The following is a 27995-nucleotide window of genomic DNA, read 5'->3' on the forward strand; positions in this document are numbered from 1 at the left end:
AAATATGTACCACTAAATGTCTAAATCCAGTGCCCAAATAGCGTCGTTTAACAAAATCAATGAGTGAACCCAGTATTGATGAAAAGCCGCTTACTCACTTTTAGAAAAAGTCAGATTAGGTAACGGCATAAAGCAATGAAGCCAAAAACAATGAATAGAACTTCTCTATTTTGCATACTCAGTGGGAATATCCAATTATTTGCCCGTTTCATACTCACTACTGATACAGTTTCATAGAACAATCAAGTACAATTTGAAGCAGAGACAACAGAAAACTGAAGCAGTTCTTCAGGTAGCGAAGGAAGAATCTTCCCGGAGCATGTTCCAAAGCCAACATTATAACCATCACCCTGCAATCGAATCAGACAAGCTCTTGTTGGAAGGGCTATAAAGCCACGCAGCAGAGAAAAAACAAATATTTAAAGACACTTAACCTTGCAGTAGCCAGTGAAAATGACTTCATCTCCGTCTTCCAGAAAAGTACGACTAGTTCCACCGAAAGATAATGGTTTTTGTCCATTCCAGGATAGCTCTAGTAAGCACCCATAAGAATCAGGTTCCTGCATATGAATAAAAGACAACAGCATACAAGTAGAACAAAAGTGATAAGTAGCCAACAAAGAAACAAGTAGCTAAAGTGCATTCAAGGCCAGTAATGATAATATCTTACCGGTCCACTAATAGTTCCAGTTCCAAGGTGGTCGCCAGGCCTTAAGTTGCAACCATTGATAGTCTGATGGGCAAGTTGCTGAGTTATCGTCCAATATCTGCACCACCAGAACAGATTTGGATTCACAAAAACTCCAGATGATCAAGTCAAAGAGATCGTCAAAAACTATAAGATAAGGCTGATAACTTCATACAGGTGTCTGAAGTTGCTTCTGGTAAGAACATGTGCATCTTTCTGTCCAGTAGGTACAATGGAGACCTGGCAGCGGCAAGGGCAAATTTCTTTTTATTCATGCAAATATGAAGGGTTTCCATAAACACGAGAAGATAGGGGCGACAATAGTTTATCATTGATGCTCATCAGTGTGTGTGTGTGTGTGTGTGTGAAGGATAGAGAAGATGAAGTGTCTTTTGCAGAGTTATATAAAACAGACAAACACCTGCAAGGAGATATCATAGTTTTGGGATTTCTTCTCCGCAAGATATGGCAAGGGAGTGGGATTCGGCAATTAAGACACGTGCAAATAATTACTTGCATGAAAAGACCAGGCAACCATTGCTGTCAGAATCAGGAATTATATGTACCTGCTGTGGAGCATCTAAAGCAAACTGCTCCAGAGCATCTAAGGTCACAATCCACGGGGATAGAGTCGTGGCTACAAAGGATCCAAAAATAGAAAAGTAAGCTTCAGCTGACTGGAAGTTCCCTCAGAATATTGATGATATTGAAAGTATAAATAGATTATTTACAATTATTGGCAAGTAAATTTTGACAACATTCTAGTTATGATTCACCATGGCAATGAGAATGGTTTATTACCGAAGCTTTTACCCAGAAAAGGACCAAGAGGCACATACTCCTATGCCTGAATGTCTCTAGCTGTCAAAAGGAGCATCATAAGTGAGTCACATATCTCTGCATGAATTGATATGATAGAAATCTCTGTTTATACCGCTCCAGTCATTCATCAAGACAAGTCCAAATATATGGTTTGCAGCTTCATTGACATCAACAGGTTTCCCCAACTCATTTCCAGGACCAACTACAGTAGCCTAAACACATCTCGAACAAGAATCGTTGAGATATGGTAATTATATCTAGCAGATAACAGTCTGCAACACATATGCTATTTTAACCCAAAATAAGTTAGCCTATCATGTCAAATACCTTACCATTTCCAGTTCAAAATCCAACTTGTGAGAAGGTCCAAAATACGGAAGAGAATTTCCAGCTGGGTGGCCCTGCCCTCTGGATTAAACAAAGGAGGTTTTCAAGTTACACAATGTACAACACATTATCACGGGAAAGGACTTAAGTCAACATGGTTTCCAAGTAACTAATTTACTAATAGGGACTACAAGAACATATCAGACAATTTTCCCGTTCAATGGATGTTTTAATGCCCTTATTATACCTAACTGCAAGCACTAAATAAAAATAACATTACAGTCCTACAAGACTATGGAGGCTCTTAGAGAACTATTATTTTAGTAGAACAATATCCATTGACAATTTATGAGTTTCAGATATCGAACGTTATTAGTCATTATGAATTTGAGCACTTCCCCTGAGGCATAATTATGCTAAACAATTAATATTCAGCTTTCCCAGCCAACATAAAGGGAATCAATTGAGCTTTTGAAAAACTGGTATTGATTTCTCTTTCCGCAACCTTGGTCTTATTATATCAGTGCCAGAGATGACAATAGATGATGCACGTCCATGATAAGCAATAGGGATGTGAAACCTGAAAAATATGAAGCCGTTAGAGGAACATAAAAACAGGATATTATTCATCTTTACGAAATTATAAATCGCATACCAGTTAGGGTTGATTGCATTTTCTGGCCCTCGAAACATAACTCCGCAGTTATATGCGTGATGTTTAGATCAGTGGCGGTTGCAGAAAAAAATTATGGGAGGGGCTGCACAGTATATACTTTTATATCCGTAAATAATTGTCTCATACTCCTATTTTCTTTTTCATTCGTCGAAGAATAATTATCTTATTTCTCCTGGTAATTGGACTTCACATTTAATTAACTTTCATCACACAAATATTATTAATTTTATCAAAAAAATTTATACTTTGTATAAGTATTTCTCAAATTTAAATCGAAACACCTCAAACTCTAACCATAACATCTTAAATTTAAATTTATGTAAAAATCAATTATTTTTCAATCAATCACAACATCCTATATGAATTAAACTACACATCCAATCCATGGCATTTTTTTCATAATTTCGTTCTTAAATTTTATACTACTAAAAAGTAAATATTAAAATTGTTATAAAATAAATACTCCTTTGCTTAATTATATTGAAAAGAAAAGGAGTAAAAAGATGAATTAATCAGTAAACTTACAAAATTGTAGTAACCAATTTTACAACGTGAGACACGCCTTGGCACTACTTTTAAAACTCAATTAGCACTATTTAAAAAACAGTAACTTATTAGTAGTACTCCATAAAATAGTCATTATTTACTTTGGGAGTTGGGTCATCTTCTTTCCCAACGGCCAAAGCCATGGCAACCGATTATTCTTCATTTGCATCTGTAGATCTTTCAAATGTAAATTCATTTCAGCCCCTTCTACCATTCAATCTCCAACTGTTTAATCTTCAATAGCATTAATTTGGCAAGGGCTGAAGATGGTTTTTGTGAAAATTTCAAAAATTAGCAACATAACACAATAAGAAAAAAAATGTTGGGAAGGGCTTAAGCCCCTCATTGGCTCTTACTGTGTCCGCCCCTGGTTTAGATGCAAAGAAGTCCGAGTAATCCCCTATTGCAATGGGAAGAAGCATTTGGACCTGGCTCTGTCGCATCAACAAGGATCAAATATCAAATGCCAAAACATAACAGTTGGATAGATCATGCAAATGTAAAACTGTATGGACAAAGTACCATAGGCACAAGAGCTTTCTCCCTCAAACTAGCATTATCGCGCAATATTGACTCTTCAGCTGCAATGGGAACAAGCACATAAGGAAATGATGACCATAAGGAGAGTATGAATAATGAGAGGTTTATTGATCTCACAAAACACAAATAAAAATAATTATTAGCAGGATCATGTAAGCATATGGTGTAAGTTTACTTTCATGCTCATGAAGACAGAAATAGGATGCCTAGCATCAGCCAACCTGACAATAGCTTTTGCAATGTTGTACGAGTTTCAGTCCACGCAAGACGCCCCAATTCCAAGAATTTGTTGAGATTAGACTGTAAAAAATGCGATGTAACACCGATCAAAATTTTTCATATTGTTTTCCATAATGGAGTAGTAGTATAAATTACTTATTTCACAAACTTCAGAGGCAATTTATTGAGAAACAATTTCATCTGTTATAAAGAGAGAATATGATACTACTATTATTTAGGAATTATTATAAAATCTTAGGCCATTGGCTTATTCCTCGACTCCGGCATCTAGCTATACCACCAGGAATTATGTCAAAAAAAATGAGTTCAAACCAGAAAGGCGTTGGCCTTCATTTTAGTTAAATTCGAGAGTTATTTGTGTAAATATGTTTCTTAATTTAACTAGATTCCCTTATACGCTAGTAGCTTCATTGATGATGCAACCCCTCACACCGGCTGCATGATTAGGCGCCAATACGCAAAATTCGGGCGTAGAGAAAACGTGTGGTTGCCACAGCACAAAAGGACAGCTCAAAATGCACAAAATTAGCATGCTTCGCAATCTCCAAGGTTCGAATTGAAAGGTAAAACAAAAAGTGGGGAGCAAGAGAGACCTTATTGAAGCAGTCAGAGTTGCTGAGAAGCGGGCCGTGGAAGAGACCGGCCGAGGCAAGGACGGAGAGATCGAGCACATAGTCTCCTATGGCAACAGCCGGTCTGGGATCGGAAGCCGTTTCGCGCTTGAAGACGCCGTAGGGAAGGTTCTGAATCGGGAAGTGCGAGTCCGGGTGGACTTCAATGAATGACTTAAGCACCATTTCCAACAAGTGAGGGGATGAAACGATGTTGTTAGGAGCAAGCTAACGTGCGATGAGAAAGGGGAGAGTGACGAACACGAGAGTGAAAATGGGTTGCTTTGTAGGAAACGTAGGCCGAAAATGGAGTCGAACACGTGTCCATACTCTAATCCACTTTTTTAATTCTCACCCCATATTTTATTTTCATTTTCTTCCTATAGCAGCGCGACAACGGTTCGGCCGGACTTTACGACGGGAGCATTGGTCTCGCCATTTTCTCAAGCGCTAGACTCGTTTATTTATACCTCCCTCTCCTCCGCGGCCGCCACAAAAAGTACTCCTGGTTCAATCTTTAATTCATTATACTCGAATCATAATAAACGCGAACCATAATCCATTAGTCATATCACACCAACCAAATACATGGAGGTTCCACCAGGTTTTCAGAAGGTTGGGTGTGATTTGCAAAGTTTTTGCAAGTGAGGGGTCTGTTCGGAATTTATCCTTTCTGTGGGGGTTAAATTGGGATTTGTGGAAAGTTTGGGGTGAAAAGAGTGATGTAAAATTAATGTGGGGTGGTTTTTGGGATATCTTAGGATCGGGGGTAGAAATGGAGGATATTTTCGGGGATGGGGTAATTTTCGGGGTTTCGGCAAATTTTGGGGTGGTTTTGGGATTTCTGGGAGTTGGGCGTTTAAAAAGGTTTTTTCCGGAACCCTAGCCGCCTCCATCCTCTCGCCTGTGGGAACCCTAGCCGATTCTCCTCCGGTTTCTCCGCCGCTCAGACCGGCGATATCACCAATTGGTGGTGTTGTACCTTCGGACCATGTCCTTGCAATGGAGACGGAGCCGATTTTGGGTTTCTCCTCGGTTTTGATCTCTCTGCTGATGCTGTTACCGCCGCTGCCGCCCGCCGGATTTTCGGTGCTGGTGGCGTGGTCGTGACCGACGGCGGCTGAGGCTCTGCCACCTCATCTACCTCCTCCGTTTCGGCCTCCATTCCGGGCCTGCCTTGCTCGCTTCATTTCTTCCCACCATTCCGGGAACCTGTGAATGTGGAAACACGTATCTCTGGTGTGTTTTCTTCCTCCACAATGGTTGCATGTTAATTTGCTTTTATCGTCCTCCTTCTGATAGTTAGGGTTCCTTGGTGGTTGATGTTGTTGAGATCGGTTTCGATCGAATACCGCGAGTCCTACTCCGATTCTGGTATCCTTCGTTTCTGGGTTGAGGAGCTTTTCATTGACTGACTCCCTTCTGACCAAATCAACCAACCATGGAGGTACAATGTTTGAAAGCCAACCAACCATACCGGAATGTTGGCCAAATGTAATACAAAAGAGACTGTTTTTCTTATATCTTGTATTTTACATCAAGGAAGTATACATGGAGGTTCCACCAGGTTTTTCGGAAGGTTGGGGTGTGATTTGCAAAGTTTTTGCAAGTGAGGGGTCTGTTCGGAATTATACATGGAGGTTCCACCATGTATAATTCCGAAAACTTCATGTAATACAAATGTAATACAAAAGAAACTTCTTCCAATGTCTTAATGATGGTAATCGAGAGAATTGAAAGAATTGTGCATTGGAAGCTTTTGGAATTGGAAGAAGAGACTGTTTTTCTTATATCTTGTATTTTACATCCAGCGGTTCTCTCCCTTTAAGTAGGGGAGAGGTACAATGTAATTTAGGTATCAAATCACCTATTTTAAGACAATGTAATACAAAATTAAATTTGATATCAATTGAAAATCTTCTTCCTCTAATGTCGCATCTTCCTTTGGTAATTGCTTAAGTTTGGTATGCTTGACACTCCGATCAAGTTGAGCAATGGTATCTCCGATGCTTAACTTGCCCAATACCTCCTTGAAGACTTTTGGATGAACCGTTTTGGTTAGTATGTCTGCCAGTTGTTCTTCAGACCAGACAAACGGGAATTCAGCAATGCCTCCTTCCAGTTTTTCTTTGATAAAATGCCGATCAACTTCTACATGCTTGGTTCTGTCGTGTTGTACCGGGTTTTCTGAGATGCTGATGGCAGCTTTATTATCGCAGAATAACTGACTCTTCCGAGTAGGTGGGAAGCCAATTTCTATGAGTAACCTTCTTAGCCATAGGATTTCCATGAGTCCACTTTTCATCCCTCGGAATTCAGCCTCGTCGCTGGAAAGGGCTACAATTTTTTGTTTCTTGCTCCTCCAGGTGACCAAGTTTCCCCCAATGAAGGTAAAATATCCTCTTGTAGATTTTCTATCCACAGGTAAACATGCCCACGGTTCACGAACCGGCGGTTCCGGTTCGGTCGATGGCGGAACCGGAACCGAACCGTGAGGCTATTTCACGGTTCCGGTTCCGGTTCCGGTTCGAAAACCGGCGGTTCCGGTTCCGGTTTGGAACCGCCGGTTTTCCGGCGGTTTTGGCGGTTCCGGTTTTCGAACCGGCGGTTTCGCCAGTTCAATTATTTTTTTTTTAAAATTTGAAATTTGGCTTTATACAATAAATCGGAACAAGACAATGCATAATTCAAGCACAAATAAGACGAATAAGGAGAAAATGAAATAAATTTTATTGATTTTGAGTTGTAACGGACAACGATACATTACAATTTACAATACATAGGTATACAATACAACAACATACAACAATATAATATAATTTACAAGTGTCGTCGCCTCGTGGGACTCGGAAGGTAAATAAAAAAAACATGAAATGGGGGGGAAAAAGGAAAAATTGAAAAGGGCTTGGGATCAACTTAAACTTTCAAAGTTAAACTTTTCAAATTTAAGTTGAGTTGCCTACGTATCCACAATTTTATTGAGGAATCAAAGCCCACGTAGTTCTCTTACCTTAGGATCAACCATTTTTTCTTGCAAAATGTTGCCCATTTTCTAAGCAAACACATATCAGCACGCCATATACACATTGCTGCATTTCTAATAGGGGCAATTTGATCTTCCAAAGCAATCAATGCATCTCGAACACACATAGTCAGAATATTATTCAAGCATGGAAAAAATTAGCACTAATAGATAGTTTGTTCTGATTTTTTCCATGATAGATGCTTGAATAATGTTCTGACTATGTGTGTTCGAGATGCATTGATTGCTTTGGAAGATCAAATTGCCCCTATTAGAAATGCAGCAATGTGTATATGGCGTGCTGATATGTGTTTGCTTAGAAAATGGGCAACATTTTGCATGAAAAAATGGTTGATTCCGAGAAGAATTGTACTTGAAGATCATTAAAATATATTCCTCATTTGATAAATATCTTATTGGTAAAAAAGTGGGTATCTTTGAGGCAGATGGTACTGGAACACAAATTTATATATGGAATCTGGATGATACTTTAAGATCATATATAAATTTGTGTTCCAGTACCATTTGCCCCAAAGATATCCACTTTTTCACCAATAAGATACTTATCAAATGGGGAATATATTTTAATGATCTTCAAGTACAACTTAGCCGCAACAACGATACATTACAATTACAAATAAAAAAACATGAAATGGGGGGAAAAAAATAATTGAAAAGGGCTTGAGCTCAACTTAAACTTTCGAAGTTAAACTTTTCAAATTTAAGTTGAGGTGCCTACGTATCCACAATTTTATTGAGGAATCAAAGCCCACGTAGTTCTCTTACCTTGCTTACCTTTTTGGTCGGCTGTGCTCGCCGTTCACCGCCCCCCGTCGACTCATTGCTAATGTTGAGTGCCCTCGCTTCTGACCTCGTCATCGCCATCGGAAGAAAATTCTTCACCATCACTCTCTACACGGAAGTCGAAATCCGGCTCTTGTGCTCTCATGTCCGCCTTTGCCCAATCGTCAAGTAACATAGTGGCTTCCATGTTCTTGGCGGAGAGATTGCTCCTTTTGTCGTCTAGGACACAACCGCCGACACTAAAAGCTTGTTCAACGGCGACGGTGGAAGCGGGAACGGTGAATATCTCCTTAGCCATGATGGAGAGTATCAGAAACTCTTTGTCATGTGTTCCCCACCAATTTAGGACGTCAATTTGTTGAGTAGGAGGACCTGCATCTTGAAAAATAGAGCGCGATTCCAAATATATATCTAATTCACTAGTCGCTCTAGTCCTATTGGTTGTAGTACCGTATAGATCTTGCAATTGTGATACTACGTCGGGATCAATCATGATATTGGTAAAATCTCCTCCACCAAAATCAAATGTAGACGGACTAGGAGGAGCACGTACCTGGTGAGCGGTGTTATACCGCATTTCATATTCCGCGTAGAGAGAACGAAGTGCACTATCTAACCTTAGTTTGATTTCATCAACATCCGGAATACTTAGTTCGAAGCATTCTCCTCTTGTCAAGCCCATTTCGCGGAGTTGAGAAAAATCCAAAGCGTGCAAACAACCATAGTACATGTCTAAAATTTTATAAACACCATGCAACTTCCACTTTGGATCCAAGCATTTTGCAATCAAAAACACATTTGGAATACGTGAAAAATATTTTAACCATTTTTCAACCATGTAAAACAAAATAGCCTTCAACTCAATGAATTGAGTATTTTTCACACAAGTTTTAAAACCAATTGCCACATACATGCAATGCTCCAAAACGCGCACAGAAGTAGGATAATAAACACCGGATAACTCAACAGTGGCATTTTTGAAAGCGCGGAATAATCGAAATAAATCCATGCTGTGGTCCCAACAAGCGGGTATCAAAATCAAATCAGAAGGAACATGAGGACAACTTCTAAAAAAAATCACATAAATACTCAATGTGGTTCAAAGTCGACTCCAACATATCATATGTCGAGTTCCAACGAGTTGAAACATCCAAACGAAAGTTGGTGTACCTGCATTGCTTACCATGACAATATCTCTTCCAAGCTCTACCAATAGGAGCTTTGTTATGAATCAACTTCACAGCAGTTCTAATAGGATCAACATACTTTTGCCACAAATCGATCGCATCTTGAACACACAAATTCAAAATATGGGCAATACATCACACATGAAAATATTTACCATCAATAACAGGAGAACATGCACTGATTAGTTCATCTATGCTAGCAGTGTTAGCGCTAGCATTGTCAAAACCAATTGAAAAAATTTTATTGATCAATTGAAATTCATTCAAAACTTGAATGATCAATTGAGCAATTGCTTGTGCAGTGTGTGGTGCGGGAAATTCCCGAAATGCAATCAAACGTTTATTTAAAGTCCAACTGTGATCAACGAAATGCACAGTGATGCCCATATATGAATTTTTACAAAAACAATCAGTCCACACATCAGAACAAATAGAAACTTTATGCCCTAAGTTAATAATAAACGTACCTAATTGCGCCTTCTTTTCCATGCATTGTCGAACAACGGCCCGAGTCATTGAAGTTCGACTCAATTTTCTTGCAGCGGCATTATAAACTTGCCGCATACACGACTCAAAAGCATCGTTATCAAAAGCATTGAATGGAAAATGTTTCATAACGGCAAATCTAGACATCACATTAAGAGCATTTTTGTGATCATATTTCAAAAGAGTATTGCTACACGTACCTGATGTTTGGGATGAACCCGTCCCACTCCCGGTCCCGACTCCAGGTTGAAAGTTGAGTTGAGTTTGGGTTGGAGCGATACCAAACTCGACCGGATGCGCTTTCTCCATGTGACGGGTAAATGTACCGTATCCTCCACCCCTTCGGAATGTGTATACGTTTTCGCAATAATTGCAATACACATTATAAGTGTTAGGATCGTTACTATCTTGTACCTTCTTGAAATGTTTCACCATGATGTTGGAGGTTAAAGACCTTTCAGCTGGTCTTGGAGGTTGAGGAGGTTGTCCACGACCACGCCGACTCCTTGGTGGTAGTGGGGGTGACATTTCTTGAACCTCTTCTACCTCCTCCCCCTCCTTCTCCTCGTCGTCATCATCATCATCATCTTCATCAACATTCACAGGGGTTGGACTTTGTTGGGAATAGGCACCGCGACCGGGAGCACCACTACCGGTACCAACATAAGCATCGCCTTGGTATTGAGAGCGAGAAAGAGCAATAGCATGTGCCACATCTTGCTCTTCTCGAGCCTACAAAATAATATTTGTATTGTAAATACAAAATAAAATTATGAACAATAATGTAATGTAATTCAAAATTAATTAAATTAGTAGATAATAAATATTAACCTGTCATCCATCCATGTTCATTTGAGAAATTTCATCAATAACGGATCTCCGAGATGGCCTCTTGGCCTTTCCCTTTCCCTTATCAACACGACCTTCTCGGGATGAAGACATATTACTATGTAGAAATGTAGAAATATGGAATAATATTTTTTTTTTATTTTAGCAATTGAGAAAGGAAGACAACTTATAGAACTACGGGAACAAGTATAAGTGTATAACAATGCGTAATAAGAGTAGCACTTGCGTAATTAAATGGAAGCACAATAGCACAAATGAGAAATTGGAGACAAAGAGAGAGAATTGAGAGATTGAAGAGAGAAACTCTTATTAACACAAGAGTGGGGTGAATGTAAATGAAGATAGAGGGGGGTATTTATAGATAAAAATGGGGGGGGGGGGAAAATGGAAGAATTCGAATTTGAAATTTGAAAAAAAAAAAATTTGAAAAATCGGCAAAACCGGCGGTTTTTGGCGGAAAACCGCCGGAACCGCCGGTTTCCGGGATGAAACCGCCGGTTCGGTCAACGAAACCGTCTGCAAAAGCTGCGTCATGTCGCCTCGTTTCTCGCGCCGCAACCGGAACCCCCTGAACCGGCGGTTAACCGCCGGTTTTCATGGTTAACCGGCGGTTCACGACCGAAAAACCCCCGGAACCGGCTGGTTTTTCAGCTAAAAAGCTGTCGCCGGTCTGCCCCATCACATGCCTTGAAAAACGCGCCTGAACCGGCAGTTCAGCCGGTTAACCGCCGGTTCCGAACCGTCCGGAACCGCCGGTTCGGTGACGGTTCCGGTTCGAAATATGTTGAACCGGAACCGGACAGCGACCCGAATTCAGACGGTTCCGGTTCGGGAAAAAGGCCACGGTTCCGGTTCGGAACCGGAACCGGTGGGCATGTCTATCTACAGGGTTGCTTGCCCAGTCGGCATCGGTGTATCCATCAATCTCCAAATCATCTTTCCTTGCTAGGAATACTCCATATCCCACAGTACCTTTCAAGTACCGCACGATTCTCAACGCTGCATCCATGTGATTAGCTTGAGGTTGGTGCATGAACTGACTTACGATGCCTACGGCGTATGCGATGTCGGGTCTAGTATGTGAGATATAGATGAGTTTTCCGACAAGCCGTTGGTATCTTTCTCTGTCTGTGAGTTCCACTCCTTCCTCTATCTTCCGACCATGGTTGGGAATCATTGGAGTGTCTGCGGGCTTGCATTCTAGAAGACCAGTTTCTGCCAATAGGTCTAGGACGTACTTTTTCTGCCTTAGGAAGATTCCTTGTTTGGATCTCAACACTTCTATCCCCAAGAAGTATTTCAATGCCCCTAAGTCTTTCATTCGAATTCTTTGAATAGATTTTCCTTCAATCTCTGGATTTCCTCTACATCATCTCCAGTGATAATCATGTCATCAACGTATATAATCAGACATGTTACCTTGTCATCTCTCCTTTTTGTGAAGAGTGTGTGATCGAAATGGCTTTGTTGGAATCTGTGCTTGAGCATAGCCTGGCAGAATCTTCCGAACCAGATCTGTGGGGACTGCTTCAACCCATACAAAGTTTTTCGTAGTCGACATCCTTCTCCTTCTCCGAATTCCTCGGAAAAACCTGGTGGAACCTCCATGTATACTTCCTTGTTTTCTTCTAATTCTCCATGGAGGAAGGCGTTAGTCACATCAAACTGGTGTAGTGTCCAATCTTTACATGCTGCTACAGACAGCAGTGCTCGTACAGTCTCCATCTTAGCAACTGGGGAAAAGGTCTCTTCATAATCCACTCCATATACTTGAGTGTATCCTTTCGCCACTAGTCTAGCCTTGTATCTCTCGATTGAACCATATGATCTCCTTTTTATGGTGAATATCCACCTACATCCAACTGGCTTCTTTCCTTTTGGTAACGTGCATTTCTCCCAAGTGCCATTTTTTACTAGGGCATCGATTTCCTTCTTCATGGCTTCTCTCCAGTGCTTATGCTTACTGTGCAGGTCTGAAATCTGGAATTGATCGGCGCCGCTTCCATACGTGGTGGCTAGACTATCCCATTTACGAGGCTGGCGTCGATATTGCTTATGATCCAATTAAAGCAACAATCGTCCCTTTGCTGCCAACGATTGTAGCTCGGATCTGTCGGAGGGGGGGTCTGTAACTCCAGTAATGTGAGACGTCAGACCCTTCCCTCGGATCCCCCGACTCATCAGTTTTGCCCATAACAGATAGTTATCTCCGTTGAGCTTTTTGGCCAGGCGTACTTCGCTTAGTGATTCGATTGATGAAGGCTGTTGGTTCTGATTTTTCTGAGACATACTTAGTCTCATGAACTCAGCGAATTGTTCGGCTGAGAGTGTGGTTGGTGGGTTGTTTTTAGGAGGGTTATCAGATTCGGAATCTGACATGGTTGTTGTGTGTTTGCAGGTTTCAAAGGGTCGGGAAAGGTACTTGAGACGATGATGATATTGCTCTGAGTCTCAAGCCCGAATCATCCCGCTCTGATACCATCTTAGAAATCCATGGGTTCCATCTTAAAACCAATTGGTGATAGGAGGAGAGGCCCATGAGACTTATATAGTGGATTAAGCTCTTTGTGTACACCGATGTGAGATATTTTTATATTCATTTTATGTTTCAATTGCCAACAGATAGTAGTAAGTTAGTACATTTTCGATTCGCGTCGATGAATGCCCACCTTTGTTCTACCTAACACCCAAACTTAAGAGCATCCTTAACACCGGCCCGGAATCAGGCCTAAGTCCCCTCCACATCATCATTTCCCTAAATTTCAGTCCCAGACCACAACTGCTCTAACCCTGTGGACCCCAACCCAGGCCCCAACTAATAAATGACACTATTCACAACTTCAACCTATTTTACTTGTAAATGCAATACGTCGAACAATTAAAACCGGGAAAATAAATTGTTCATTGGAAAAAAGAAATTACAAATCATAGAAAAAAAATACAAGTCCTAGCAAAACTACTTCTTCATTTGGGCGCGAAGATAGGCGATCATCTCATGGTGCAGTTCGAGATCGAACTCCGACATTGTCGAGGTATCCCTCGATGTCAACTCCGTCAGTTGGCTCATCCGCCAGGTAATACTCATCTCCGACATAGAGTCGTCGATTAAATGATTATTTTAAAAAAATTACAATTAAGAGGCTTAATTAGTCTATGGTGCCAATACTGATCCACTGAGATTTAGTCATAGGAGTACCGGAAGGAGATAAACTTTACTCGAAGTGGTGCCAACGACTATCCGCAGAGTGGTCGGGCTTCTTGCAGACTTGGTAGGTGAGGCGATTGTTGAAGAAACGACCACGAATAGGTGGTCGACCGTCAGTGCGAGGAGATGAAGATGAGCTTTGCCGACCATCTTGGTGAACATGAGTGGAGTAAGCAATGTAGGCTGATGGTTGAGAGCCATCAACATTTAAAGAAAGGGTGCGAGCAGCCTCCAAACGAGATTCAAAACATAAAAGGGGAGCACCAACATTATGAACAGACCAATTATTATATTTAGAGGTGACAATGACCACAACATGGTCAAATTCAAGACCAAGACCAAGACCACGACCACCAAGGATGTGAAGAATATGATCATCCTTTGAAACATTGTGGCTTGTAAAAATTAGAAAATCACAATAGGGATTCACTTTGTTGAGATACTCACACATGGGAAGATTATTCTTTTGGAAAATCTGGAGCAACAACTTGTAGTACATCACTTTGGCTTTAAACTGGCTAACATAGCTTGATTCAATGTCATGCCAAATATCCTTGTTGGATTTTAGTCGAACGATAAGAATCATGGAGCTTTCAGGGAGAAAGCTCTGGATCCAAGTTGGAAGAAGTTGGTCCCGTGACTCCTGTCAATGTCAGACTAAGACTTATGGGTTAGGGTGAGTTGAAGATGGGTCGTTGCTGGGAATAAAAGATGCAGGGAAACAATGTCGTCGGTGAGAAAACCATCAAAGCTGTAGCCGGAGACAATGGCCAAAAATTGTTGGCACCACATAAGAAAGTTATCATCAATGAGTTTGAAGACAATTGGGTGAGCATGAGTAAAAACAAGAGTAAAAGGAAGGTGTGGGGGGACCATAAGTGGTTGAATTAGAAGAATCAGAAGTAGTAAGAGATGTCATTTGGAGAAGAATATATAAAGGAGCAGATAGAGAATTAGAACCTAAGCTATGATACCATAATAGGAAATATATCAAGAATGCATATAAAGAAAGTTTACTGTATTATTGCTTGAAAAAAGATACCGTGATATGGCCACAAAGCAAGTATATATTCACAACAAGGGAAGAATCTCGATCCTATCAGTAAACCCTAAGAGAGCTAAATGACAAAAAGATTAACCATTTACAAAATGTTAAACAAAATATTTGAAGCAAGATCATAACAAATTGTTGTTGAATGTGTGTATGGTGTGAGAGGCATTTTCCAGAGGTGAGGTGACACTTTTGATTTTATCTGTTATGGTGAAATGATACAAGTCTTATCTATCTAGTTTAGCATATCTTCTATTATTATTTTGTTTAGATATTATAGGGATTTAGCATATCTTTTTGTATCCACACATATTATAAATATGTGTGGAGTCTTCCATAATAATCAGTCAATTATTCAATCATCTACGAAATAAACGTATATTTGGCTCAATTGCTTTTGCATCAAGAAACAAACTCTCAAGGCTGCCGACGAGAACTTCTCGCGCTTAGCTGCCCCTTTTTGCCGTCCAAGTCACGACCCAACGTTGGGTGCTCGACAACGACGACATCTCGTTTTCTGATTTTGTGTGGAAATCGACGTTAAGGATTTAGGTCCTTATCATGAAATGATCTAGTATGGAGCATGTGAGTTTTCCACGTTGGTAGGTCTTCATTAGATGTGATACATGCACTGTCATGCAAGACGTTGCGTGTGTGCGATGGTTTTCGTAGGCTAACAGTAAAGAAGTAGCAATGTTTTAGAGATACAACTGGGATACACACCTTTTGAATTTGATCACTCATGTTTTTATCACTCTTAATTATTTATGTAATTCATTAAAAAAATTGCTTGCAAAAATATAAGAATGAAAAGTAAAACAAAAAGTTTATCAATTTCAATAATATTTTTTTGTTAAGAATTAAAAAATAATAAAATACTATAAAAAATTTGAATGATTTAACAATTTTATGAAAATATAAATTTTAATACTCCCCCGCTTTCATTTTGGTCTGTCCATCGAAATCAGTACTTACCCCAGTCTCGTCATAAGTGATATGTTTCTTATGGGCACAAGATTTAAGAAAATGATTTATATTTCATTATATTTCGTTAAAAAAGAAATGACTCACTTTAAGTGGAACATTCTAAAAAATGAATTCAAGCATTTATTGTAATACCAATAGAATATTCTTTTTTATGGAAATTTATTCACAATTTTTTCTCTTTGTCTGTCTCCTACTTTATCCATTAATTTTTGAACTTTACATCGAACCTCGATCAAAAAAATAATCACATGTTTTAAACTCGTTATTTAATATTTTAAAGCTATCAAGTTAATATCTTCTCTTGTTCTTTCTGAAAAAATCGAATTAGATACATAATATATTAATACTAATTGAATTTACAATTTTGATTTTAAGAACTTCTAAGTTTGATTTTAATCTTTACTTTCAAAATATTAGTTTATATAAATACTTAATAAAAAAATATTCACATGTTTTTAACTAATGTATATTTTAAAGCTATATAATTTATATTTTATTTTTTATATATACTATATTATGCAATAAAATTAAAATTTAATATAGTATTATATTAATACCAATTGAATTTACCGTTATAATTTTAAAGAGTTTCATAATTTTATTTCTTTTACTTTCTAAAAATCTAATTTTAAAAAATTCTTAATTTTTAAGTTTCAGCCGAATTCCATGATCATAATCTAATGATATAAATATGGAGTATTATATAAATTAGTCAAAATATAAAACGTAATAAAGAAAAAATTATGAAAATATTACATAAAAAACGTAATAAAGAAAAAGTTATGAAAATATTACATCAAAATGTATCTATTTTTAATAACAGTAGTCTTCCTCTATATTTTAGATTTTCAATGTTTATAGCGAAGGGTTTACTACGAAACAGAGATAGCGAATGACATCTCCGATCCTAAATTAGATTTGTTTCTGAAAGAAAGCGTTTGCCTTTGGTCGACGAGGTTGAATTCAAGCTTTTCAGCTCTGATATTACCTGAACCCTAACATCGATTTATCCGCACCCTAGCACCCCCTTGATTTCAATTACTCTGTCATTCCTAATTGTGGGTTTTTAAATCAATAAATTAGGAACGGTGAAAGATGTCAATTGATTTGATATTGAAGCCGTCGTGCGGTGCCTGTGGATCGACGACGGAGCTCTACGGCAGCACGTGCAAGCACCTGACGCTATGCGTGAGCTGTGGCAAATCTATGGCCGAGAAACGTTCCAAGTGCTACGAGTGCGGAACCCCTATCACTCGCCTGATTAGGGTTCGTCATAATTGGAAAAAATTATTGAAAATTTTCAGAAATGATTTGTTGTAACTTATCCCTACATTAATTTCTGTATGATTATGCACATAACTGGATGAAACAACTCTATATCTGTTGGTGTCAATTTGAACGCAGACTCTTAATAGTTATATTTATATAGTTTATCTGTAGACAATTTGGAGTGCCGAATATTAAGTTAATGAGTTGTCATTTCTGTGACTCGAGTAATTCAAAGGATTTCTAGAAATCTTACTCATTGATTAACTTCTCCATCCAAGTATAAGAGACTGGATTGTTTGTTTTTTGTTAATATACTTTTACATGAACTAAAATATCAAGTTAGTTGGTGTGCTTTTGCATTTGAAGTCAAAATGACGTTTGTCTGTTTATGTCTAGCAATCTTACTCATTGGTTAACTTCTCCATTCAAGTATAAGAGAATGGATTGTTTGTTTCTGTAATATACTTTTACATGAACTGAAATATCAAGTTAGTTGGTGTGCTTTAGCATCTGAAGTCAAAATGATGTTTGTCTGTTTATGTCTTTAGGTTTCCAGGTTCTAGTTGACATGGCATCTTATAACCAAAACTTGAAGTACATTTATGAGTTTTAACTGTAACCATTTTTGGAGATAGTTTAGAGGCTCTAAAACTTGCATTGTTGTTAACATTTGGCATAGAGAAAATGAATATTGGTGATATGAACTGCATTCAATAAATTTGTTGTTTATACTCACTTGCATCAGAGATCATTTTCCTTGACATATGTTTAAAAGTGGATGTTATCTGTTGAATGTAGGAATATAATGTACGTGCCAGTTCCAGCAACGACAAAAATTATTTCATTGCAAGATTTGCCTCAGGATTACCAAATTTTAAGAAGAAGAATGAGAATAAATGGACCTTGCAGAAGGAAGGTTTGCAGGGGCGTCAAGTGACTGATACTCTGAGGGTACTTCTTCCCGAATCAATATCTAGTTCTCATTTGTTAAATCTTGCTATACCAATATTATTTTTTTGTGAAAGAGTTCTGTCATGCATGTGATCGTCTAATTTTCCAATCTCCTAGCATATTCTTCTGTAGACAATTGTGAATCTGTGATGTTGTTCCAGTAGCCTTGTTTTAGGCAATAGTCCTTTATTTTCATATTTTCTCAACTTTGCTATTTGTAGTTGAGGAAGTTTCTATACATGGGTGGATCCAAAATTTGATGATGAGTCGGCTGAAAAATAAACTATTCGGCACACTCAATTTTATACATATCAAAATATTTTGATGTTCACATTAAGCTGTGCCTTGTGGAACTTCAAGACATAAACTCATCAATAACCGATTCTGTATCTTATACTACTATATATAACAAAATCTCTTTCAATTCAACGTGTTAACAAAATTTCATATTTTTGGGTTGGGCTAAATTTGGTTAGTCTTAATATAATGCTCCCTCCACCCTGGTCATTGACTCATTGATATTCAGGAGAGTTTAAAGTTCTACGAGTAATAAATGTGTCTTAAAAAGAAAACGTGTCATGTTAAATAGGATGGCCTAAAAAGGAATACATGCCATGAATAATGAGACAGAGGGAGTACATGGGTATAAGAAAAAGTTTTAGGCTGGAGTACAGTGCAGCCACTGAATAGATCCACCCCTGTTGCTATAGTAATTTTCATGACCATGTCCTCTTTTCTTCGACTGAGGTATTATAGAAAAGATTACTGCAAACACTGAATTTTAATTGTCAGATTCAGCACATTCTTTTCTTTTTAAATTTTTTGTCATTCTATAACCGATTGCACTCATCATTTAATTTTGCTCTGTAGGAGAAATTCAAGGATAAACCTTGGCTACTGGAAGACGAAACGGGTCAGTTTCAATTCCATGGTCACCTTGAGGGCACACAGACAGCCACATATTATCTTCTAATGCTTCAAGGAAAGGAATTTGTTGCTATTCCTGCTGGGTCCTGGTAATCAGCGTTGCTTCACACCCATGTTTTTGCTCTTTTAAAATCCATTTCATAGTTGTTGATTATAGGTACAATTTCAACAAAGTGGCACAATATAAGCAACTAACCTTGGAGGAAGCCGAAGAAAAGATGAATAATAGAAGGAAAACAGCTGATGGCTACCAGAGATGGATGATGAAAGCAGCAAACAATGGAGCTGCAGCCTTTGGTGAAGTTGAGAAGTTTGATGGTCGGGAAGGTGCATCTGGTAGTGGGAGGGGGCGCAAAAAAACTACAGGGGATGATGATGAAGCCAATGTTTCAGATAGAGGAGACGAAGATGAAGATGAAGAGTCAGCAAGAAAAAACAGGTTGGGTCTCAACAAGAAAAGTGGGGATGACGATGAAGAAGGTCCAAGAGGTGGTGACCTTGACTTTGATGATGATGATATTGAGAAGGGTGAGTGTTGATATTTTTCTCTTCGCTCATGATTCTGTTACTGGATTCTCATATGCATGTGTTTGTTTGAGTGTGTAGGAAAAGTAGAGATGGTTCTATCATGTTGGCAGTTGCCAGTGACATGTGATGTCATCCCACAGTCATTTCTCTCTTTCTCAATTTGAATTTATCTTTGCCAGCCGTCTGCTGTAGACCTTTCTAGTTCATCCATCATATATACAATGCTCTGTGTCTGTCATATTTTACCATTAAAACACATTTCTCAACAAAACCTATGTTTTGAAATGAATTTTTTTTTTGCTAAAATCTAATTTGAAATAGAGTTCATACTTTTTTTGTTAGAAATTTAGAAAACTACTTTCATAACTGTTAAGAATATTAGTATTCCGTCCCACATCGATTATGTGACATAGCCTAGCTTAGTGTTTTGTACTATATATATGTGGCCTGTGTTGAGTAATAAGATACACCAAATACACAACTACTTTCTCTACTATGTGTATTTACTTTTCCGCTTATATCTATATTTTACTGTTCTACATGGTATCAGAGCAGATTCGAATCCGTCTCTAGAAAATTAGGGTTTCCAAAAAAAAGAACTATATTAGGGTTTCTGCCGCTGCCCGCTCTACTGTCCCCACTTTGCTCTTCCGTCGCTACTCTACTCTACTTGAAATTATGTTTTGTTCTGCTCTACTGCGCTATTATGTCCAAATTTGGGTTTCTACCACTACTATATTGCCCATCTGCTCTTCTCTGCCCAAACTAGGGTTTCTGACCAAGTTGCTGCATTCTACACTATTATGGTTCTGCTATACCACTCTTTCCGAAATTACAGTTCTACTATGTTCTACTCAGCTACTCTGCCCAAACGAGGGTTTTTACGTTGCTGCATTCTGCGCTATTATTTGCATGTTGTTCTACTCCTGCTCCGTTGCTCTGCGCTATTATCTGTCTGCGCTCTCGCTTGCTTTTTATCTACCTGCGCTCTCTTGTCAACAGTTATTATTCCACTCCTCCTACAGTTGTCCTCTTGCTACAGTTGCTACTCGTTGTAGTCACTACTACACTGCATCTATTACTTCTACTTTACCGTTGCTACTCTGCTACAACTGTCACTGTCCTGCATCTGCATCTGCATCAGCATCAGTGTTGTTAGGGTCGCGGGGCGCATCGGGTCGAAGAGGTAAAAATTCGGGTCGACGAGTCGACTGGGTCGAGAGACCCACAAATCTAGGCTAATTGTTTTGCCTTTTAATATTAAATAAAATAAATATATTGCTCTAATGTTTATAATATATCAAATAATATAAATGTAGACGCAATTTATGTGAATAGAGATAAAGTGGAAAATAGAAATGATCAAAATATCAAAACAATTCATAAGTCATAACACAATAAATAATTGATACTATTGTCTGAAAATATCAAAACAAAGGAATATATGAAGGGTGGCAACAAAAGATCTTTGAATTGTTTATTTGTTTAGGAGTGAAGAGGCCGAATTCTAAAGTGTAGAAAGTAGGTTTGAAAAGTTTGATGTGGTGCATGCATATATATAGAGAATTGTGAATCAGAGAGTCAGAAAACATGTGAGAGATTTGAGAAAATCAGAGATAGCATATGTTTAGGGCGACCCAGGCGACCCACTCGACCCAATGACGACCCTGTATCTCAATCAACCCACCCATGTTGGGGCGGTGATGGTCTCGACCCAGGCGACCCGGGCGACCCGAGCGACCCGAGCGACATTTTGACAACACTGGTTGCAGCTGTTGCATAAGTAGAGCTGCAAGGCAGAGTAGTAGTAGCTGTAGCAGAGTAGCAGCTATAGTGCAGTAGTAGCAGTAGTAGCAACTGTAGCAGAGTAGCAGATGCATGGTAGTTAGTGTCAGCTGTAGCAGAGTAGCAATTGGACACTCTGGACAGTAGTTGCAGTAGTTGCAACTGTAGCAGATGCAGGGTAGTAGTATCAGCTGTAGCAGAGTAGCGGCCGTAGGGCAGTTGTTGCAACTGTAGCAGATGCAGATCAATGTTGTCAAAATGTCGTTCGGGTTGCTCGGGTCGCCAGGGTCGCCTGGGTCGAGACCATCACCGCCCCAACATGGGTGGGTTGATCGAGATACAGGGTTGCCGTTGGGTCGAGTGGGTTGCCTGGGTCGCCCTAAACATATGCTATCTCTGATTTTCTCAAATCTCTCACATGTTTTCTGACTCTCTGAATCACAATTCTCTATATATATGCATGCACCACATCAAACATTTCAAACCTACTTTCTACACTTTAGAATTCGACCTCTTCACTCCTAAACAAATAAACAATTCAAAGATCTTTTGCTGCCACCCTTCATATATTCCTTTGTTTTGATATTTTTAGACAATGGTATCAATTATTTATTGTGTTATGACTTATGAATTGTATTGATATTTTGATCATTTCTATTTTCTACTTTATCTCTATTCACATGAATTGCGTCTACATTTATATTATTTGATATATTATAAACATTAGAGCAATTTATTTATTTTATTTAATATTAAAAGGCAAAACAATTAGCCTAGATTTGTGGGTCTCTCGACCCAGTCGACTCGTCGACCCGCGACCCGAATTTTTACCTCATCGACCCGATGCGCCCCGCGACCCTAACAACACTGGCTGCAACTACTACTGCCCTATAGTTTCGGCTACTACTATTGCTGCCGATGTTTGAGGAAAAACATTTTTGAGAACTTTGTACCAAGCTGAACAATATAGATGTTCAGCTTGAGGGGGAGTGTTAAGAATATTAGTATTCTGTCCCACATCGGTTATGTGACATAGCCTAGCTTAGTGTTTTGTACTCTATATATGTGGCCTGTGTTGAGTAATAAGATACACCAAATACACTACTACTTTCTCTACTATGTCTATTTACTTTTCCACTTATATCTATATTTTATTGTTCTACAATAACTCCCTAAACCTTCAGTTGGTGTAAACCGAATTCATAATAGAGACACATATGGAGTGGCTATTACCTAGGAAGGTCTTCCCCCCTCTGACCTTTGATGATTGTCATCAGGTGATGATTGGGAACATGAAGAAATTTTCACTGACGACGATGAAGCAGTTGGAATTGATCCGGATGAACGTGATGATTTGGCCCCTGAGATCCCTGCACCTCCAGAAATTAAGCAGGTCATAATTTACAGTTATTCTACCTTTAGAACTTAGCTGAGTTTCATATATACTGGAATGAAGGAACCTAATGATAAATACTCAATAGAATCTTCCATTTGCCTGAAGTATGCATGCATGCTTATATTTTTCTCGATGTTGCAAGTTTGATTGATCCCTATTCGCGGTAGCTGAAGTTGCATAAATCATTCAATTTCTTGAGTGCCTAACAGTTATTATGTCAAGATGTTAGTTGTTTAAAATTCTTATAGCTGATAAGCATATAAGCTAGGGAGACCTAACTAAACCAAAATCATGGACGCCCCGAAATGGAAAAAGAGACATTATTTCATGGACGGAGGGAGTACATGTTATAGGTTTTCAAGGGACTAACTTTAGATGATGAACTTCTTCCTGGTTTTTTATAGTTTGAAAGGCTGTGTAGTATGCTTGGTGGATCACATGAGTCTGGCTGAATGTGCAACTTTAAAAAAAATAGTTTGCTTTCCAGTCCTTTTGATTTGGAGCAAATGATATATTGTTCCCTGCCAACCTTTTATTTCTCATGGGACATTAACACAACCACTAAATGCTTATGATATCCATTAGCGCCATTGCATGTGTTGTGATTGAAGCCCCAGTTTAAATGAAGGTGTTATTCTTGTTATTTCGTTTATCTCAGGATGATGAGGATGAGGATGAAGCTGACGAAGAAGATAAGGAGGGAGGGTTGAGTAAATCTGGAAAAGAGCTGAAGAAGCTACTCGGGCGATCTAATGGGCTGAATGATTCTGACTCCGAGGATGACGATGATGACGATGATGTATGTTGTTTGATGCCACATTCTAGTTTGTTGTTTTTATCTCAAGGAGTTATATCAACACACAAACACATTGCCTTGGTGGTGCAGATTTTGAACCTGAAAAACATCCAATGTCCTGCACATGGTTTCTTGGAAACTAACCTATTTGCATTATTTGGAAATTGGAATAAAGAAAAAAATTTAATTTTGTTTTACAATAAAAAGAGGCCCCATATCCATGAATTTAGAAAGTTTAAATTTTTATTTGTTCAAATCAAGTTTCTGAACCCAGCTTATCCTGATATTTAATTTTTCCACCTATTTTAGGCGGATGATGATATATCACCAGTGATCCCAAAGAAGGAAGCTCCAAAAGAGGAGCCAATTCATAACAACAGTCCCCTTAAAGCAACAAATTCTACAGCTGGTCGTGGGACACCATCTACTTCAAAATCGTCCAAGGGGAAAAGAAAAGTCAGCAGTGATGATTCAAAAACACCGAACAGTGCACCTTTAAAGAAAGTGAAAACAGAAAATGTGAGATTGCATTTGTGCAGTACTCTTATACTGATCCTTTCCATAGGTCAATACTCTGTGTTTGTGGTTGCTTTATTCAGTGGAATCTTTTATTGGAATACAGGAAACAAGAGCTGTGAAAGATGAGAATGCTTCATCCTTAAAAAGCGTTGCACATCCTAAAGGTGCAATGCCACCCACATCATCAAAAAGTGTGTCAGCACCAGCAACTGGACCAGTTACTGAAGAAGAAATTAGGGCTGTTCTACTACCAAAGACGCCAGTGACCACGAAGGATCTTCTGGCTAAATTCAGATCCAGATTGAAGACAAAAGAGGTCAGGGAATTCATCTTCCGTTCTTTTTTCTCCCTCCAATTACCTTATGCTATGCATGTTTTAATTTTTTTTTCAGTTCTTACATCTTTTCAACACTTATGAAAATTTAAATTGTTGTTGGATCTAATTGGTTTATTAATAGTTATGGAATATCTGCCGGTTTCCCCCATCTCTGGGTTGTGTGGATTTCCAACTATCAGAGAGATCAAATAAACCTGAAGTTCCATTGATTATGACAGTATTTGGTTCTTTTGATACTTCTACTTGAATGACCAGAACAAAATGTACCTCCTTTGATTATAGTCAAAGCTACTTTTTCCCTGTGTCCCATCTCTCTGCTAGTGTTTTTGAAAAGTAAGTTGTCATTACTGTATTGTGTTGTTGCATAAAGTCCCTGACCAGGCTTCTACTTATAGGGAGTCTGTACAAATATTTGTACTATGTACGCCAGCCATATAGTTAATAGATGATTCTGGTTTATAATGAGTCCTATTTTAACATGTCTTGCATAGAAGCTTCAGAGATATGAGTCTCATCAACCCCATATCTTAACTGATGTGAGCCTATTTGTTAGTACATCACCCATCCTATGCTTAGGCTCCAGTGGCACAACTTTGGCCATGATAGGCTCCTTGTGTTTTAAGCTCTTTGTATATTCATGCAAGATTTGTACTATGTGGCTTATAGTCAAATTTTCAGCATTTGTCTTGGAAATGTTAACTCTAGGCAAGTTGGTGTGGATGCAGGAAAAGGATGCTTTTTCAGCTATAATGAAAAGGATATCAAAGATCCAAAAGACCAATGGTGCCACAAACTACGTAGTTCTTAGAGATAACTTGGCGTAGTGACTTTATACCTCCTTGCTTTATTTTGGGAATACAAATTGGTGGAATGCCAGAGAGAACAGTCCGAACCAATGATCAATTCGATTGCTGAAGTCTTTCTTCTTCTTTTCTTTGGGATGCATTGCCTTTTTATAGCCATAATAAGGATACCATCATCCTTAACGCTGGTGACGAGATACATACAGTATAGTTAACCCACACTAGACGTGTGCCGCTATCTGAAACAAAGATTTGTATTGTTGTATACATCGGGATCTGTGTCGCATCTATCCAAATGATACTTGCTCATATCTAATTCCAAATCGGGAGTAGTAAGCAGTGACACATAAAAAACTGAAAACGCAAACAAGGGTCGACAGTTTTATAGACCAAGTTTTAAAGTTATAGGATTATCTAATACTATCAAATTTCCCTCAAAATTAAATGATTTCTAACCAATCCTTTATTATAACTAAATATCTATATAATTGTTTTTGGATTTATCAGGTATTTGCAGTTTTCATTTATTTGGAAATTTTCAATAACACTATTTATTGCAAGTGAATATCCCAATTAAAGAGGTGCAAACCCTACACTAGTTTCCACGTCACACATTTCAAACCAGGGTTATAAAAAGGAGAATGAAAATATGAATACTCCATAAGAGCATCTCCAGTAAGACTGGACGTCAAATAGCCCATATATAGCCTTCACACTGTCACATCATCAGCACTACAATTCTCCTGCCACATCAGCTTGCCACATCAACTGGACATCAAATAGCCCTCACATAGCCTTCACACTACCTATCCACATCACTAATAACAATTATATAATTTAATTTACACTCGTATCAACATACGGAATTTAATTTACGAGACAAATACGGAAAATTCGAATAATAATATTAAAATTTCAAAAAGTACAATAATTTAAAAAAAATACATTTAAAAAAATTACATTTAAAAAAATTACATAAATTTACATAAAAACTAACGCCTTGCAATCCTCCGCGCCCACAACTCTTCAACCAAATCCTTTTGGAGTCGAATATGAGCCTCTGTCTGACGCATGTCGGCATGTGCTTGGATGAGGGCTTCTTCATCGTGAGGTACCCCACCTCGTACGTTGGCGGTGGCGACGCCGTGGCTTGGACCGGCCTCATTATCGTCGTTGGCCCAATCAGTCAGTTGTACACCTTCATCTTCGACAATCATGTTGTGCATAATAATACGGGCGTACATTATATCAGCAATGCAGTCGACATTCCACAAACGCGTTGGTCCCTTAACTGCAGCCCATCGAGCCTGAAGCACACCAAATGCGCGCTCCACGTCCTTTCGCGCCGACTCCTGCCGCGTCGCAAAGTAGGCCTTCTTCGCATCTGATGCGCACCGGATCGTCTTCACAAAGACGGGCCACCTAGGGTATATCCCATCCGCCAAGTAGTAGCCCATATCATGCTGGTTGCCGTTGGCGACAAAACTGATGGCCGGACCGACGTCCTGGCACTGCTCGTTGAAAAGGGGCGACGAGTTGAAGACGTTTAGGTCGCTGTTCGAACCGGCTATCTCAAAATACGCATGCCAAATCCGGCGTCGGAACCGGCGTCATCGCGCGAATCGGCATGGCCACGCCGATTTTGACACCGATTTCGCCGACGCCGGTTCCAATGGTTCGGCGTCAGAACCGGCGTCGGCGAAAAATCGGCATCGCGATTTTGACGCCGGCATTGGAGATGCTCTAAACTTTAACTTTGCTACTCAATCTTCTTTTTTGTCTTTTTCAGAAATTGGCTAAAATATCTCTCACGCAATTAGCTTCTCGCGGTTGACTAAAACTTTATGGGTATTTTTAATAGAAAATGACTCATTAATTGCTACTCAAAATTATTACTGGGTGAAGATTGTTACGTTTAGTTTTGGCTGCTACTAGTTTCCATATATAGTAGGGACAACTGCACTTAGACGTGTGGTCATCCAAGTTCATAACCTTACAATCTCTCTCTACATATGCGAATATAGAGTAAGGGTTGCGTTAGTGTGCTAACTAATTTACAGTAATAACTAATAACTTTCAATTCTGTGCATTAAAATTATCAACATAAAGACATAAATATATCAATACAACATGTAAATTTAAATATCAACACAAACACATAAGTTTATCAACACAAGAATATTGATAAATTTATGTCTTTGTGTTGATATTTTTAACATACTAAATTAGTTAGTATCTTTACTCTATGGTGGCGTTCGGTTTTCAAGATAAAATAATACAAGATACAATTTAGGATTGAGTTGTGAGATTATTTTAGTCATAGGGGGTTAGCTATGACTAATTATCCCATGATTATCCATCTAGGATTGAGTTGGAGGACTAAATCTTATAAACCAAACACACTACTAATTTAATCATAAGATACAATCTTGCAAACCGAACACCCTAAGTAAAGATTAAATTGGTTTTAAATTTTGTACGGCTCTTAATTAATTTGGAATTGTTTTTTTTTTCTTTTCTTAAAAGGCACTAAACTTATTTGATAGTGGAGTAGTATTTAATTCTACCTGATGGTAGTAGTATTTTCCTAAAATCCCCATTACAATGTATCGACCCGTAATTGAGGAATAATGCAAATCCCAG

At 38.7% G+C, this 27995-nt stretch overlaps 1 protein-coding gene and 1 pseudogene across 1 annotated transcript; one reads left to right on the forward strand and one right to left on the reverse strand.

Moving 5' to 3' along the window:
- Positions 1-136: 136 nt before the first annotated feature.
- LOC121810985 lies at positions 137-4738 on the reverse strand (annotated as a pseudogene).
- Positions 4739-16863: 12125 nt separating this feature from the next.
- On the forward strand, positions 16864-25661 carry LOC121742330 (transcription initiation factor IIF subunit alpha-like). Its single transcript, XM_042135443.1, has 10 exons — positions 16864-16997; positions 17125-17307; positions 18109-18261; positions 19132-19277; positions 19346-19716; positions 22779-22894; positions 23556-23696; positions 24003-24212; positions 24316-24528; positions 25275-25661. Exons 2-10 carry the CDS (start codon positions 17137-17139, stop codon positions 25371-25373), a joined length of 1620 nt encoding a protein of 539 aa, XP_041991377.1. The 5' UTR covers positions 16864-16997; positions 17125-17136; the 3' UTR covers positions 25374-25661.
- The last annotated feature ends 2334 nt before the right edge of the window (positions 25662-27995 follow it).

The sequence above is a fragment of the Salvia splendens genome, chromosome 7, assembly GCF_004379255.2.
Source record: "Salvia splendens isolate huo1 chromosome 7, SspV2, whole genome shotgun sequence".
Lineage (NCBI taxonomy): Eukaryota > Viridiplantae > Streptophyta > Magnoliopsida > Lamiales > Lamiaceae > Salvia > Salvia splendens.

Bases quoted from the DNA above. Each gene is read 5' to 3' on its own strand.
- LOC121742330 (XM_042135443.1), top strand. From the start codon at position 17,137: ATGTCAATTGATTTGATATTGAAGCCGTCGTGCGGTGCCTGTGGATCG. The intron at 19,717-22,778 runs GTGAGTGTTGAT...GATTGTCATCAG, and splicing joins TGATGATGATATTGAGAAGG to GTGATGATTGGGAACATGAA. The intron at 24,213-24,315 runs GTGAGATTGCAT...ATTGGAATACAG, and splicing joins AGAAAGTGAAAACAGAAAAT to GAAACAAGAGCTGTGAAAGA.